Consider the following 14,505-nt stretch of genomic DNA (forward strand, 5'->3'; position numbering starts at 1 on the left):
AAATTGTAAAGTTATGACTGGTAATCTATTTGGATTAATTCATCATATTTGCAAATGGACCTTCCCGCAAGGAGTGAAACACGCACATATACAGCAAGACTGTGCAAACCTACACACACAAACACACTGCAGACACTGGGGCCACCACCCTCCCATCAATCAGTAAAATTGTTAACGAGGAGCTCCTGCAAACAGTTCAACTTGCAGCCACAGGCATGTGCACAACCCCATTTTTCACAGGAAAGCCCTGAATAAGTCATCCCAGCCCCTCTCCTAAAATGGAGTGTTTCGTTGCTGAGCAGAACAAATCTTTGAATCAAAGAGTAGGACAGCGTCCAGTGAAACACCCCTGTCGAAAGCATATGTATGTGACCTAAGTATTTTTCACCAACCAGCGACAATATGCTATTTATAGGTAACCTAATTATTATGGGTTTTCTTTACTGTGTCTCCCAAAAATGTTACCCTCGCAGTTTTTTTGAGTGCTTTTTAAAACATGACTGTTTTGTTTTGGCAAACTCATAATAAGTTACTGGTTATCTTTAAAGCAGAGATATCAATAAAATGCAGCTTCATGGTGCTTTACACAATGTTTCAATGTACATGTTTGTATTCAAGTTAATTTTGCAAACAATTATCGGCTTACTTATTGTTTATCGACATCGGCACTTTCTAAATTATTGGTTTATCGTATCGGTTGAAAGTAGCATTATTGTGCATCCCTACAATATGCTTTATGTATTTTAAATAAACACTCTAATTATTATTAATTGGAACACTTTGCAAAAAAAAAAGAAGATTAGTGAAGATGTGTCCTGCTGATAGCTTACTAGGCTTACAGGTGAAGCTCTTCCCCAACCAAAAACCCTGGCTTAACACCAACGTCAGAGCACTACTCCAGGCCAGAGACTCAGCAATGAGTTCAAGGGATATGGAGGCCTACAGGTAAGCGAGAGTGGACCTGAACACAGGCCATAAGGCTGCTAAAACAAAATACAGAACGCAGGTAGAGACCAACTTTAAGGAAAGCAATCCCCGTTCCATGTGGAAAGGCATTCAAAACATCACAGACTATAAACAACGCCAGAATACACCTTACCCCATGGACAGTTCTCTCCCAGATCAACTAAACGCCTTTTTTCCCGTTTTGAAGAGGACAGCAGACAGATAGAGGACACACAGCTAGCTGACACCACCAGAACATGACCAGCCCCTTACCATCCAACAACACCAGGTGCTGCGAGTCCTGTGGGGTATCAACACCAGCAAGGCACCAGGACCAGACCGGGTACAAGGGAGGGTGCTGAAATCATGTGCCCATCAGCTTGCTGCGGTATTCACTAACATCTTTAATCGTTCTCTGCAGCAAGCCAAAGTCCCCACGTGCCAGAAAACTGCCACCATAATCCCCGTTCCCAAATCCACTGCTGTCACAGGACTGAACGATTACCGGTCTGTGGCTCTAACACTGGTAATCAAGAAATGTATTTAGAGACTGGTGTTAAAGCATGTCAAAGCCCATATACCACCTGGCTTTGACCTGCATCAGTTTACCTACAGGTCCAACAGATCTACAGACAATGCCATCTCCATCGCCCTTCATAATGCTCTCACCCATATTGAAAACCCCAAGACATATGTCAGGATATTGTTTGTTGACTTAAATTCAGCATTTAACTCCATCAGCCCCAGCCGATTGAGCAACAAACTGCGGACACTGCAATTTGGAATCCCCCTCTGCCTGTGGATTAAGGACTTCCTGGCGTGCAGACCCCAACATGTCAAGATGGGCACCTCCATATCCTCCACCATTGTTCTCAACACCGGTGTTCCCCAGGGCTGTGTCTTGAGTCCAGTCCTATACACGCGGTACACCCATGATTGTATCCCCACCCATGACTCCAACACCCTCATTCAATTTGCGGATGATACGATTGATGGAAAAATCTGCAATGACAATGAAGCACCATACAGGGAGGAGGTCTGAGCACTGGCAGCTTGGTGTAGTGACAACCACCTAAACCACAACACCAAGAAGACAAAATAACTCATCATCGACTACCTTAAGACAAAGACCACAGCACACACAGGCCTGAGAATCAATGGGGAAGAAGCAGAGCAGGTCAGCTAGTACAAGTTCCTCGGCTTTCACATCTCAGAGGACCTGAGCTGGACTGTGAATACCACCCACATCATTAAAAAAGCCCAGCAGCGTCTCTTTTTCCTGAGAACGCTTAAGAGGAACAAACTCCCCTCACGTTTGTTGACACATTTTTACCACTGCACAATTGAGAGTGTCCTGACCTACGGATTTACAGTGTGATATGCCAGCTGCACGGCATCAGAGAGGAAACAACTGCAGCGGGTCATCAAGACAGCTCAGTGGATCACTGCCACTTCCACGCCCGGAGGAGATCTACTCGAGCCACAAAAATTCGCAATGACTCCGCCCACCCAAGACACACACATTTCTCCAACCTCCCTTCCGGTAGACTCAGAGTCATGAGAGCCCGCACCAACAGGCTGCAAAACAGTTTCTTCCCTATGGCTGTGAAGAGACTGCTGCAGGGATCGTGATTCCCCCCACCCCCATATACACACAGCTAACTACCCTGCAGCTTAACGGACAATATTACATAGACAGCATGCACACTGAACCTGCACTTTATTGCCTCTTTTACAATTTTTGTATTTATTATTTATTTTTATTACTATTATTTCTCAGGTTAATTATGTCCTTTAATGTGACTCGCTCCTGCTATTGAGAAGCAACCAAACGAAATTTCGTTGTATTTTACAATGGCAATAAAGCTTCTTATCTTATCTCTTATCTTACTACACAACAAAAACATGTTGTTCAGTTATGCAACTAACTAATTCTACGCTATCATTTACAGTATATTTTAACCTCAAGAGATGAATGCCAAATATATTTTAATGTAGTATTATAACAAGGGTGTGTTCAGTTTCTGCACTGTGCAATCATTAAACTATACGGTACATGCGGCAGTTCTGTTTTTCTTTCATTGAAATAATAAATGACAGTGCTGTAGAAGAGGGACTAACAACTAAAAAATAAATAAATAAAATGTCTAGATAAATTAGGGAATGAATGGCATGATGCCATTGTTTGATGTTTTGCTGAAAGGAGAAACGCAAAGGAGGACTTATTTCCCCCCTCGATGATGCATCTTTTTGACTTGTGCTTATTGATCTACTGAGCATCGAGAAAACAGGAATTTTAGGCAGTATCAGTAAGTATCTTTACCATGCTAAATCCTTCCAGAACACAGAGATTGGGAAACTTTTTCAGTCTTGCAAACTTGGCTGGCAAGATTGGGAGACACACATTATCCTTATGACGTTGGATGAAAACTCTACTTGAATAGTCTAGTATATATCAGCTTGACTGAAGTGTAGAACCATCATCATCATCATCATCAGATATATCCATAAAGCCTTATATCATTATATCACGTTATATTTCTTACTGTATATCCATTTTAATGGTAGACCCCAAATGTACTGGGTTTGAATTGCTAGGACCCAATTTATGTCTTATGTAAGCATGAGCTTGCGGAGCCTTTCTCAGGATAATTCTGTATTGCAAGTTAATCAATGATGGTTTGGATTGACTGATGATCCCGGCCGGGTGTACGACTCTTGCCAAGTCGGTTGGGTTTAGCTCCAGCTCACCATGTCGCTGAACAGGATAAGCAGTTGAAAGGTTGGGGATATTTATTTATTTTTTGCCATGACTTTAAATAAATAAAGACATAAATAAATAAATAACACTGTCTGTTTCCAAAACAAAGTCTGATCTCATTTGTGTCTTTGGATACATTTATTTGTATAACCCAAAAGTACTCCCATACCAAAGGGGACATTTGCGTCATGACTTTAACTCAAATTTTGGGGGCTTAACCTTCCTCCTCCTAATTTAGATACAATTTTAAATGGAAGGTGAAGGGTGAGTCAGTAATTCGCTGCAATGCCCCATTTTATTTGACAAGAACAGAAGCAAGACGGTCGAAATAAATCTCCTGCAGTTCTCAAGAGGGTAGTTAAGGGCAGGACGCCACCAGAGATTCTGTAGGTGCTTTAAATTTAGCAGAGATCAAAGAGCAGTTACAGTTGTAATAAGCAAGGGGAGAAAATAAGTTGAACTTAACCCCTGTTTCTTTTATAAATGACCTTGGGAATGTGAGGGAGCGTGACGGTGACCATTTTGTTTAATGACAAAAGCATTTCTCTCTGAGGCCCTAAAAGTCCTCTGCTCAAGGTAAAAATACAATTGTCAGTGTATTCTTTAGCACAATTATCTCCCCCTACAGTGTTTCCCACACCATGTTAATACTTGGGCGGGCCCCCCAGGTAAATTGACCACCACCCAAGAAGTTTTCAAGAAAATGTATAAAAATATATTTAAAAAGAAAAAAAAAGGATATACCGCATGTAACGTTAGTTTGCCGTCAGTCACTTGTGAATCGTGAGGCTAGAGGAGACGTAGTAACAGGACTGAGACCCACCTCCCGTCCAACCCGACTCCCATCCCCACCACCGAACTCCACCCACCCAAGTAGATTTGAAATCTGTGGGAAACACTGCCCTATCATGACTTATACACATTAATTATGACACGATTGAATTATTTTCATCCACTTCTGATAGCAATCTATAATAGCACACATGGATGAAGTTAAGTTCACAAATTCACGTGTGACGAGCAAATTTGCTTGCCTCAGTCTCCTCCATTTTCTAGATATGAGGAAGAATTCTTTGTTTTAGTGTTTGATCTATCTTACCTGGAGAAGTGCAATTCTGTTCTATGTCCATTTCCACGGCACTGCTGTTGTCCATTGTCTGCAGTAGCTTTCTTCCCTCCCATCTGTCCTGGTGATTGGTACTGTGGTTGGAACCTGGACAATATGAATCACAGTAAAATGAGCTACTGAAGAAAAGGACAAGATGTTTTAGTGTCTACAAATAAACAATGATTGTAATTGATTTAAATCCATTGGAATATATGCACTAGGGGTGAGCCAGATATTCATACAACACGAGTATCCAGTACAGATAATTGATTGTTCCCGGATACGAATTTAACACAGATAGACCTCCTAGCCGCCCCTCCCTCCTCTCCTCGGCGCGCGTGGCACACAGGCAGAGTGAGGATCTGTCCGTGCAGCGTCGCCTTCTGGCACGCGGACAGTAATTAACTATCTAAAGCAAGGTGTAAAATGTATGAAGTCCTTTTGTTTATGTTTAACAAATTAAAACATGCTGTTTTTCTACTAAGTACTGTCTCAAATGTTCTCCAATTTTGATATTGCATATGTATAGGATCGAATGCCAAGAAACGTTTCTTGGGAGGAGCATTATGGCGGCCTCACGGCTTCAAAAGTCTTGGCCTATCGGCTATCCAGTCATATATTCAGATCAGTGGTCAGCAGTCACGCGATTACGAGACGTAGATGCAAAGGGTCAAAACTGTGATTAAATAATACCTTGAACTGTGCCGCTAATACTGGCTGTCATCGGTGTGGATGTATATATATATATATATATATATATATATTAGGAAAAGTTCCATAAGAAACTACTGTACTTCAGGCACCTTATGCCCTGCCCTTCAAAGAGCAATATGGCCGAAGACTACTGTACTGAACTGTTGTGCAGTGTGCGGCTTCTGCAACGAGTTTAATGAGTGGCCGACCTCTTTGCAACTTCTTTAACTGTCATTTGGAATTTGAATTGTAGGTCAACCGTGTCGCAAAATCAACGTAATGGCCAATTAAAAATACCATGTCATATCACATGAGCGTTCCCAAACTGAAGGTTAAGTTGGTAAAATACCTTACATTGCTCTCCCATACCATTGCACACATACATTAACACAACACTACCCCAAAATCATGTTCAATAGCTAATTGAATACCATAAAGCAAAAAACAAAAACAAAAAACTTTGATTTTGTATGTTGTCACTAATTAAAATGGTCACCAGCATGTCACCAGTGCCAGCCATCAACATCTAAGTCTGCACTTACGCCGACCCCAGACTGGACATAGTGGACAAAAAGCCTTTATGCTTCACAGAAGCTACAAACAACTGTGGTTACATCATCTTCCCAAACTCTTTCTCAAAGGTCTTAGCACCTTGAGTGGTGCAATAGACAAACAACAAGATGACTAAACAGTTTGATACATACTGTACCTTTATGGCAACCAGTTCCTTCTGCACTGAAACATAACAGTGATTCATTTTTAACGACAAAAAAAGCTTACTTCAAATATCTTTAATGTAATTGTTTTCACTTATTATTGGCATACAGACTTTCAATTTTGAGGCAACTTAATGCCACACGGCTCCCGCAAAGTGAGAAAGAGGTCCGTTTTACAACAGTCAACGGTTCAGAAGAGGTAATACACTACTCACAAAAACTTAGGGACATTTATTTGGCTTTCAGGTGAAATTTATGGAAAACATAAAATGTTCACGCTACACACAGACCCGTACTCTGGCCCTGAGACCAAGAAGGAACGGATAACAAAATACTGACGGTTTTTGCACTCTAAGGAATCTGGAAAATGGCATCAGCAAAGACACATGCTTACGAGGCACAATTTAAACTGCAAACTATTAGTTAACACGGTTGTACATGAAGGCGTGAGAGAATTCCACATTGGTGGAGGAAGCAAGAAGACAAACTTGGAGTTTGTAGTTATTCATGGAGGATTAACAAAAGAGCACCAAGTCTCATACCGCTTAGGGTAGGATGAAAGATGTCGAACACACTTTCACCAAACTGGGAGGCAGCGTCGGGCGTGTACGCCACCGTATGTGAATAGATTGTGGACACCTGGGCGAATGTGTCTGCTGGCACTGTTCGAGCTTTCGCGAAAGCCGGCATCATTGCTAAACAGCCGCACGATAATGACGAGGGCGAATCTGGCATGTTTGTTGGAGAAATTGCTCAGCTGTTCAATTCAGATACAGAAGATGAGGACTTTGATGGATTTGTGGATGATTGAAGACTGATAAAAAAATAACGTGAGTCCATTGTTAAGTTGTTGAATAAAGTACAACCCAACTCATTGTTTTGCTCCTGTTGTGTTGCTCCTGCATACACGCATTGCTACCGCATGTTTAAGCATGCAAGCTACCGTTTGTTTTAGCAAGTATGCGTCCAATGCTTTATATATGGTTTAAATTACATACTCCCACACCCCACCCCTCGTCGAGCGCTGCTGTTGACAAAATTCTAAGCAGAAACACTGTTGTTGTACTGACAGCAACCATGGCTATCCACTATGTAGAGCCTCAAAACATTGGGGCTCACCACTTTTCCACTGAAGCGAGATGGTTAGGAATCTGAGGGTCAATCAGCTAGTGTGCGGTTGTTAGTTGTTGGGGGAGAGGGGGGGTTCCGCTTGTTGTGCAGCAGGCCGAAAGGGGCCTATTATCCCCCACTGCATGATCCTGGCCCAATGGGGCCTATTATCTCCCCACACATTATTCTAGCCAAAATATCACAACACCCCCACCTTGCTGAGCTTGCAACTAATTGGGAAATGATGACCATTGCATTGCATTTATAAGGGAGTACAACTGCTTGAAAATTAGTCTTCATGCATTTTTTAACCCACTGCTAAAGTTTTTCCTTGTGAGGATACTGCATTGACAAGTTCTTGGGACTCCAGAGAAGCAGCTTCAAATAATGGCTTGCTTATTACAGCTGCTCTCGTTATATAATGCATTTGCCTGACAGAAACGTTCCTTAATACATCTTCATCTTAAATTAACTGGTTTGTTTTGTGAGTCACACACAAATTATTTCACAATGCAATGATTTCCTTTTTTCTTTTTTCTCGCAGGGCATTGGATTTTTCAACTCTTCATAAATGGAAAGATCCTTGTTTTCCGCCATATGCATAAAAACTGACTTGCTTGATAATGTGGAACAACCTCCTGAAGTCATTTTCCATTCATTAGGATCGTGCATTGGAGAGATTACAACTCTCTACGTTCGTACAAACACATCAGTCTATGTGCATCTTATTTGTATAAGAACCTGAGCAGTTTTTAATAACTTGAACAGTGTTTTCCAACCTTTGTTGAACCAATGTGCTTATTTTACATTAGGAAAAATCTCACAGTTAACCAACAAACAAAAATCTCATAAAAAGTATTAAAAATAACATAACGATCTTGTCTCAAATTAGTTAGTTTTGTGTGATATCTGGGCTTGTTAAATTCAACACAAATCGGATATATTTGCAGGGAGTCATGACTTCATCTGTTGGATGAATGGCAACAATTGGAAGAACAGGTTGAGCTTTTGCCATCATATGAGAGCATTTGATTTTTCTGTCTGTCATCGTATACTGCTGGCATGGATAGAAAAATATATACTTTGAATGAAAAATAATTGTTTTTTAAGTAATACGACATAAACAATAATATAATGCTGTGAACATACGTACCGTGTTCATCTTTTCCCCTTTGACCAAACTATACAAGACATAAATTATTTTCCTGAGAGTTAACATATCGAACATGAAACCTTGACCACAAACCCGAGATGCGAATCAAAACCGTCCCGAAGCCTTTGTTCACATGCTGGTCTTTTGGTTATCCCAAAAGCCAAACAGAAGTCCGCACTTTCAAGAGTGTTTTCGATTCGGGCTCCAGTGCTCTGGAATGCCCTACCCTCGACAATCAGAGCCTCTAGCTCTATAGAAATAGAAATGTTTAAATGTCGTCTTAAGGTTTATTTTTATATTCTTGCATTTGGCTGAATTATGTTGGCCTGTTTGACTGCCACTTCTCTCTTTTGCTCCATTCTCCCTGGCTTGAAGAGGGACTTAGGTGTCAATGAACGAATTGGATGCTGCTGTACGGATTATGCCCCAATTGCCCTGGTCAAGATCTGAAGCAGGCCACCACTTCGGAGTTGTTACGATGGAGATTTCTGTATCGACCAACCGAGCCTAGTATGGAGAGGAGCCCGTCTCCGATGGTGTCTTCTTGCAGTGCTTCAACTCATTAAATGGACTCTCACACTATTCTAGTTAAAATTGTATAGCACCACATACTGTGTAAATTGTTGCCCACTCAACATTCATTGCAGCCTGGTCATCCTGGAAGGGGGAATTCCACATTTGCTGCCCTTTCCCAAGGTTTCTTATTTTTCTGCTGATGTTTAAAAAAAAAAGTTTTTCCTTGCCCTCTTGTGGTTAAAGGGATAGTTTGGGATTTTTGACATAAATCTGTATGGCATTCCTCACCTACAGTGGTGTGCATCAGCACTCGGCGCTAACAGCGTCCTGTGACCTGAGGTCTGGTCCGTTTTTGGTCGAGACGAAAGTAGTCCGGCTAGTTGGCTGGGGTCACGGAAATAAAGCGTTTTCTTCTAAAAACAATTTGTGTTCAAAAGAGTGATACATTTGCATCACAAAACCGCAAACTAGAATAAAGTCAGACTCCATTACTTTATTATTTCTCTTCTTTATTTTTCTGTTCGTATCACTGCGCGGCGTGCTGCATCTAACTGACAGATGCGCACAAATCAACAAGTTGTTTGGAAGTGTTTACTTGATGCGAGAGAGCTTATGGAGGGCTAGAGCGATTAGTAAATAACGTTACAATTGTATAAACTTTATAAGCTAGTGTAACGAACTAAGTTGTGTTGTGTGTTCCTATGTTGCACATTCTGTTTTGCATTCTTGTGACTGAGTGTTAGTGAACGCATCGCACGTCTCTAGGCGGAGAAGGGACTCATACGTTGTTGGTTGTTCGTGTGCTAACTTGGCTCGTAAATTAGTTTCTTGTGTTCGGTGTTGGCTGAGGCCAACATTAGCCGGTTGTTTGAAGACAAATAAAAAGATGAGATTACCAACCACGTCTGCTGGCAGCATTCTTGTGAGACGTCACTCTTTATTATATTATTCTATTCTATATGTAAAAATGGTGCTGGCAGCAGACGCGTGATTTCCCGGGCTGTATCAATAAAAATGTCCCTGAATCTCCGCACGGACATTGCTTTGAGACAACTTTGGCTTCTTGAAAGTCATTATGATTTGTGATGCAGACAGAACACAGAAGCTGCCGCGTTGGCCTTCTCATCAATTGAAAGGTTTCGCATCTGTGGCATGATGAGATCCCATTCGTGGCAGCAGTAGCACTCCACCTCTGTCGGCATGAGTTCACACTTCAAACACTTCAAAGGGCATCCCATTTGTCAGTCACCCGCTCCATGGCTCCAGCATAAAGTTGTACCACTTCTCTATCCCTCCTTTCTCTCTCTCTCTGCCCATTCTAACTCCATCTGACGAATTTCTGCATCTGTATATTCGGGTTTAGAAATCGGGTTCATAAAGATACTCCCTTGGCTCAGTGCTAAAGACATTGTCTTCGTCGCCAGTGTCGTAGTCAGACATGTTATCGTGAGTTTTCAAAGTTAGAATTACGGTGGAACACACGCGTCTGCCGTGCAATGATACGAACAGAAAAATACTTCCAGGCGGTAATTGAGTCTGACTTTTTTCTAGTTTGCGATTTTGTGATGCAAATTTATCACTCTTTTGAACACAAATTGTTTTTAGAAGAAAAACGCTTTATTTCCGTGACCCCAGCTAACTAGCTGGACCACTTTCGTCTCGACCGAAAGCGGTCCATATCTTGAGTCACAGGTCGCTGTCTATGGTAACCCTGGGATTACACCGCATGCGTGTGCGTTGCGTCTCCACTCTAATCCGCCGGCGCAGCCGATTCGCTTCCATTCTATCAGTTTGTTCAAATTATACCGGCTGCGTATGCGCTGAGGATCGACTGCGGACCAGCTGCGTCGTGCCAGAGCCTGCCGCACGGATAGACCTTTGTTCTATTTTTGCCGGACGACGCATCCGTCGGCATCAGTCAAATGGCAAACTAGCACAGAACACATCGACCGACGCAGTTTCAAAATAAAAAATTCCAGTTACTTTTCAGAATAAAATACCCGCCAGATCCTATTTTGCAATCATGTCAGCAAAACGTCATAATACTTACGCTTAATTCACCGCAGCGACCATGGACGAGGAGAGATTTATAATGGAGGTGGATTATATACGACACGGCACAAACTTTTTATTTGGACAACCTAAAAATTTATGCTGCAAGGAGCGTCACAGTAGAAGCTGTGGGAATGGATAGGGAGTTCAATCAAAGGAAGTCCACCTTAAGCACAGACTTTGTGTGTTTGTCGTTGTTTTTATGCCACATTATCGCGCGCGATCAAGCAAGACACGGCGGGAAGTTGTTGGCGACGGAGCTGCCGGACCGCAGCTGTGCGCAGCCGGTGAGTTTTGTCCATAACATTTGTGCACGCAGTCAAGATGCAACGGAGCGGAGCCGCAACGCACACGCATGCGGTGTAATCCCGGGATAAGTCAATGCTGATGCACACCACTGTAGGTGAGGATTGTGTGAATTTACTTCATATTTGGGAGAGCTCATGAGGGGAGCTGCCCCACCATTGCCAAATACAGGTCAGCTCCGTTGTTGGTTCAAATTGAATTCCAAATCCCAGTTATTAAGATGTTTTCTAGGCTCTAGTCTGAACTCTCTTCTCTGAACTCCGTACCTGGCCTCACCTTCACTGCTTCACACAACAGCAGTGGAAGAGGCTCGCGTGCCAGTGCTCAACTGTTGGCCCCTTCTCTGTCTGCCTCCCGCCCTATTTTGCTATCCTGCACATGGATAAAGGAGTGTAGAAATGATTAATGGGCCCCTGTGAGGAGGCGTTGAGTGCCCTGCTTCCTGTTCCACAACATCAAGCTCAATTAGGCAGAGCTTCATTAAGCGCATCGTAAATAATCCATTTTAATTGATCTTCCAGCGAACTAATTAAGAGTTAACAAGAATACAATAGGGACAAGAGAAATGCATTTAATACCCAAGTGTTGCACCATCTACATCTAAGCATCAGGGGCACTGCCAGGGATTTGAGGGTCCTGTGAAAAAATATCACTTTGGACCGGACCACTTCAATGCCTCCAAGTGAAAATGGTATTTTCTAGGGGCCCTGTCAGTCATGGGCTTGCATATTGTCATTATTTAATCCCCTTTTCAGGGGCATGATGTTTGAGTCAAAACTTGAAATTGACAACTTGCATGTTCCAAGTTCATTGAAGTTATGGTACAGAGAGGCAACTGGCCATGATATTATCATACCATGATTTGACCTTTTGAAGAATTTTTTTTTTTGTTATTACTTGGTTGTTGTTTTTTAACCCAAAACCCATTTAAATGATAAATTATCTTTCTTGCGAGGGAATAGCCTTGGGGCAGAGTCGCATGTTAACAAATGAACTGGTGCATACGTCTGTAATTATTTATCATCACTGGCTCATTTGATTACATTTAGGTGCTTTAGTGAGATTAATGGTTTGACATAAACGTCACCATGACACTGAAGGAAAATCAATATAGAGAAAGCCAATTGCATTAACAAAAGTTTTAAGCTTTCAGCAAATGGATGAGTGCCAAGATTCCACATATTTATTGCTAAAACACAATGCAGAATACCTAGACACAGTCTATAATTGATGCTCTGAAGAGTTGAAATGTGAAGTCACACCACAAAGTCCTGCTACCGTTACAAGTTACAACATACCTAACCATTCAAATACAGTACTACAGATTTGAACATGCAATAGGCTATACAGTTTATTCCATCCATGGGGAGAACAGGCAAACTCCTGAAAACTCTGCAGCCAAATCCACACCCTGAACCTCAGAACTGTGAGACAGACATGCAAAACAACTACGGTAGTCTGTGGCCATTCATACAACAGAATAAGTCACGTTTCTTGTGAATATATCAGCTTTGCGTTTACTCAAAAAAGCACATATTTCACACTTAGTGCATTTGTGAGTATACTGAAATGAGATCATTTCAGTATTCATACCTTTTGTGACATTTTTGTTTGGTGGTGAGCCAGGAGATTAGATGGGTGCTTCGGCTCAATAAATGTTGAGAAACATTGCTGTAGCTTATGTAGCAATATAGTCTGGGTATCGCCACCTGTATTTCTTGAAGACTATGAACTGATTTGGTCGGTGATATTTTTAATATAATTAAGAAGAACAAATGCCCATTCAATGTATCAAAATCTTAATATAAATTTCAATTTTTAAACAAAAGGTTAGAGCACATAAGGCCTTGAGCACGTAAACCCTTTAAAATTATATATTTTAGAATAATCCATCAAATTTTCTACACCACTTTTGAAACAATCATCTGGGCTAACGAGTACAATGTTAGTGACTGTTATTCTGTAACAATGGGTTCAAACACACACACACACACACACACACACACACACACACAATGGTGCTAACTCAATTGTGTCATCGCTCACTGCTAGATAATAATAATAGTAATAATAATAATAATAATAATAATAATAATAATAATATCCATCCCATTCTCACCTGAAGCGTCTGCTAAGAAGGGCAGTCCCTTGACGACGAGAAGCAACCCTCCGAACAAACATATCTGGATGAGAAGCAACTCTTTCCGCCGTTTCCTCCTCGCTTTCGCCTTCTTCTGCTTGGCCATCACTTGCGCCGGACAATTCCGGAGTCGGATGCCGGACAGAGACATGATCCCTTCCTCGGTTGCGACATCCATGCGTGTCACGAGTTGGAGAAAAGCAGCAACCTCCTTCACTTCCCGATGGAAATGATGTCGTCAGTCAGCAGAAGAAATATTGCAGTCTCAGAGTGGCAAGCTGGATATTTGGAGGGAAATGGAAATGTCAACTGCGACGGCGTATTGTGAAGGCGTCCAAGCGAGAAAACAGCAACAAACACGCAGTCGGACGACTCGTTTCTCTTGTAAATGTTCCACTGTCGGTGGTGCTTTGAGTCAGGTAGAACGGATGCGCGCACCCTCCCTTGGATGCTCCCAGCGGGAATAATGAACTCGAGAAGTTGGCACGTGCAGTGGGCACGCGCACTTTAGTTAAACTCCCGAACATTTAGTCAAGCGTACAAGAACAGCTTTTAACATTCCAAACATTGGCAGCGACGAGCACCAACCACCACATGATTGACAAGCCAGGCAAGCTTTTTGAATATTGACTTGATAGCCTATAGTGCGCTGATATCCTAACTACTTTGCCAATGCTAGTAAAGTGACGAAAGGGCACTACTTGACATCTGTTTTATGACTATCACTGTAAAAAAAAAAGAAAAAAAAGGTAACTTTCCGGCAGCTGGGGCGGCAAAAAAATAGAGTGAAATAACAGAAAAACTTATTCTTATTTACTTCTCATAAAAATATTTTTTTCCATAAATGAAATCGTTTATAGTTGTAATTTAAACAAGATTTTGCCTTATTTTCACATTGCTTTAAATGTTTAATTACAAACATTATCACATTTTAAAACAATTAAATTACCTATAAATATAGCAAATAAAGATTGTATTATGAATAGGGTAGATGCCACGGACTTG

The 14,505-nt window shown here is 41.6% G+C and overlaps 1 protein-coding gene across 1 annotated transcript in view; it reads right to left on the minus strand.

Annotated features, from left to right (window-relative positions):
- LOC147170256 (sodium/potassium/calcium exchanger 3-like) overlaps window positions 1–14,002 on the minus strand; it is a 53,692-nt gene extending 39,690 nt beyond the window's left edge. The window contains exons 1-2 of the mRNA XM_086083360.1: window positions 13,480–14,002; window positions 4,806–4,919 (exon numbers count right to left, since the gene is read on the minus strand). Of these exons, the coding sequence (XP_085939486.1) occupies window positions 4,806–4,919; window positions 13,480–13,678 (313 nt within the window). The 5' untranslated portion in view covers window positions 13,679–14,002. The remainder of the gene's footprint in view (window positions 1–4,805; window positions 4,920–13,479) is intronic.
- Between the last annotated feature and the right edge of the window lie 503 nt (window positions 14,003–14,505).

This window comes from Leptonotus elevatus, chromosome 8, assembly GCF_054856555.1.
Source record: "Leptonotus elevatus isolate MCC_2025b chromosome 8, RoL_Lele_1.0, whole genome shotgun sequence".
Lineage (NCBI taxonomy): Eukaryota > Metazoa > Chordata > Actinopteri > Syngnathiformes > Syngnathidae > Leptonotus > Leptonotus elevatus.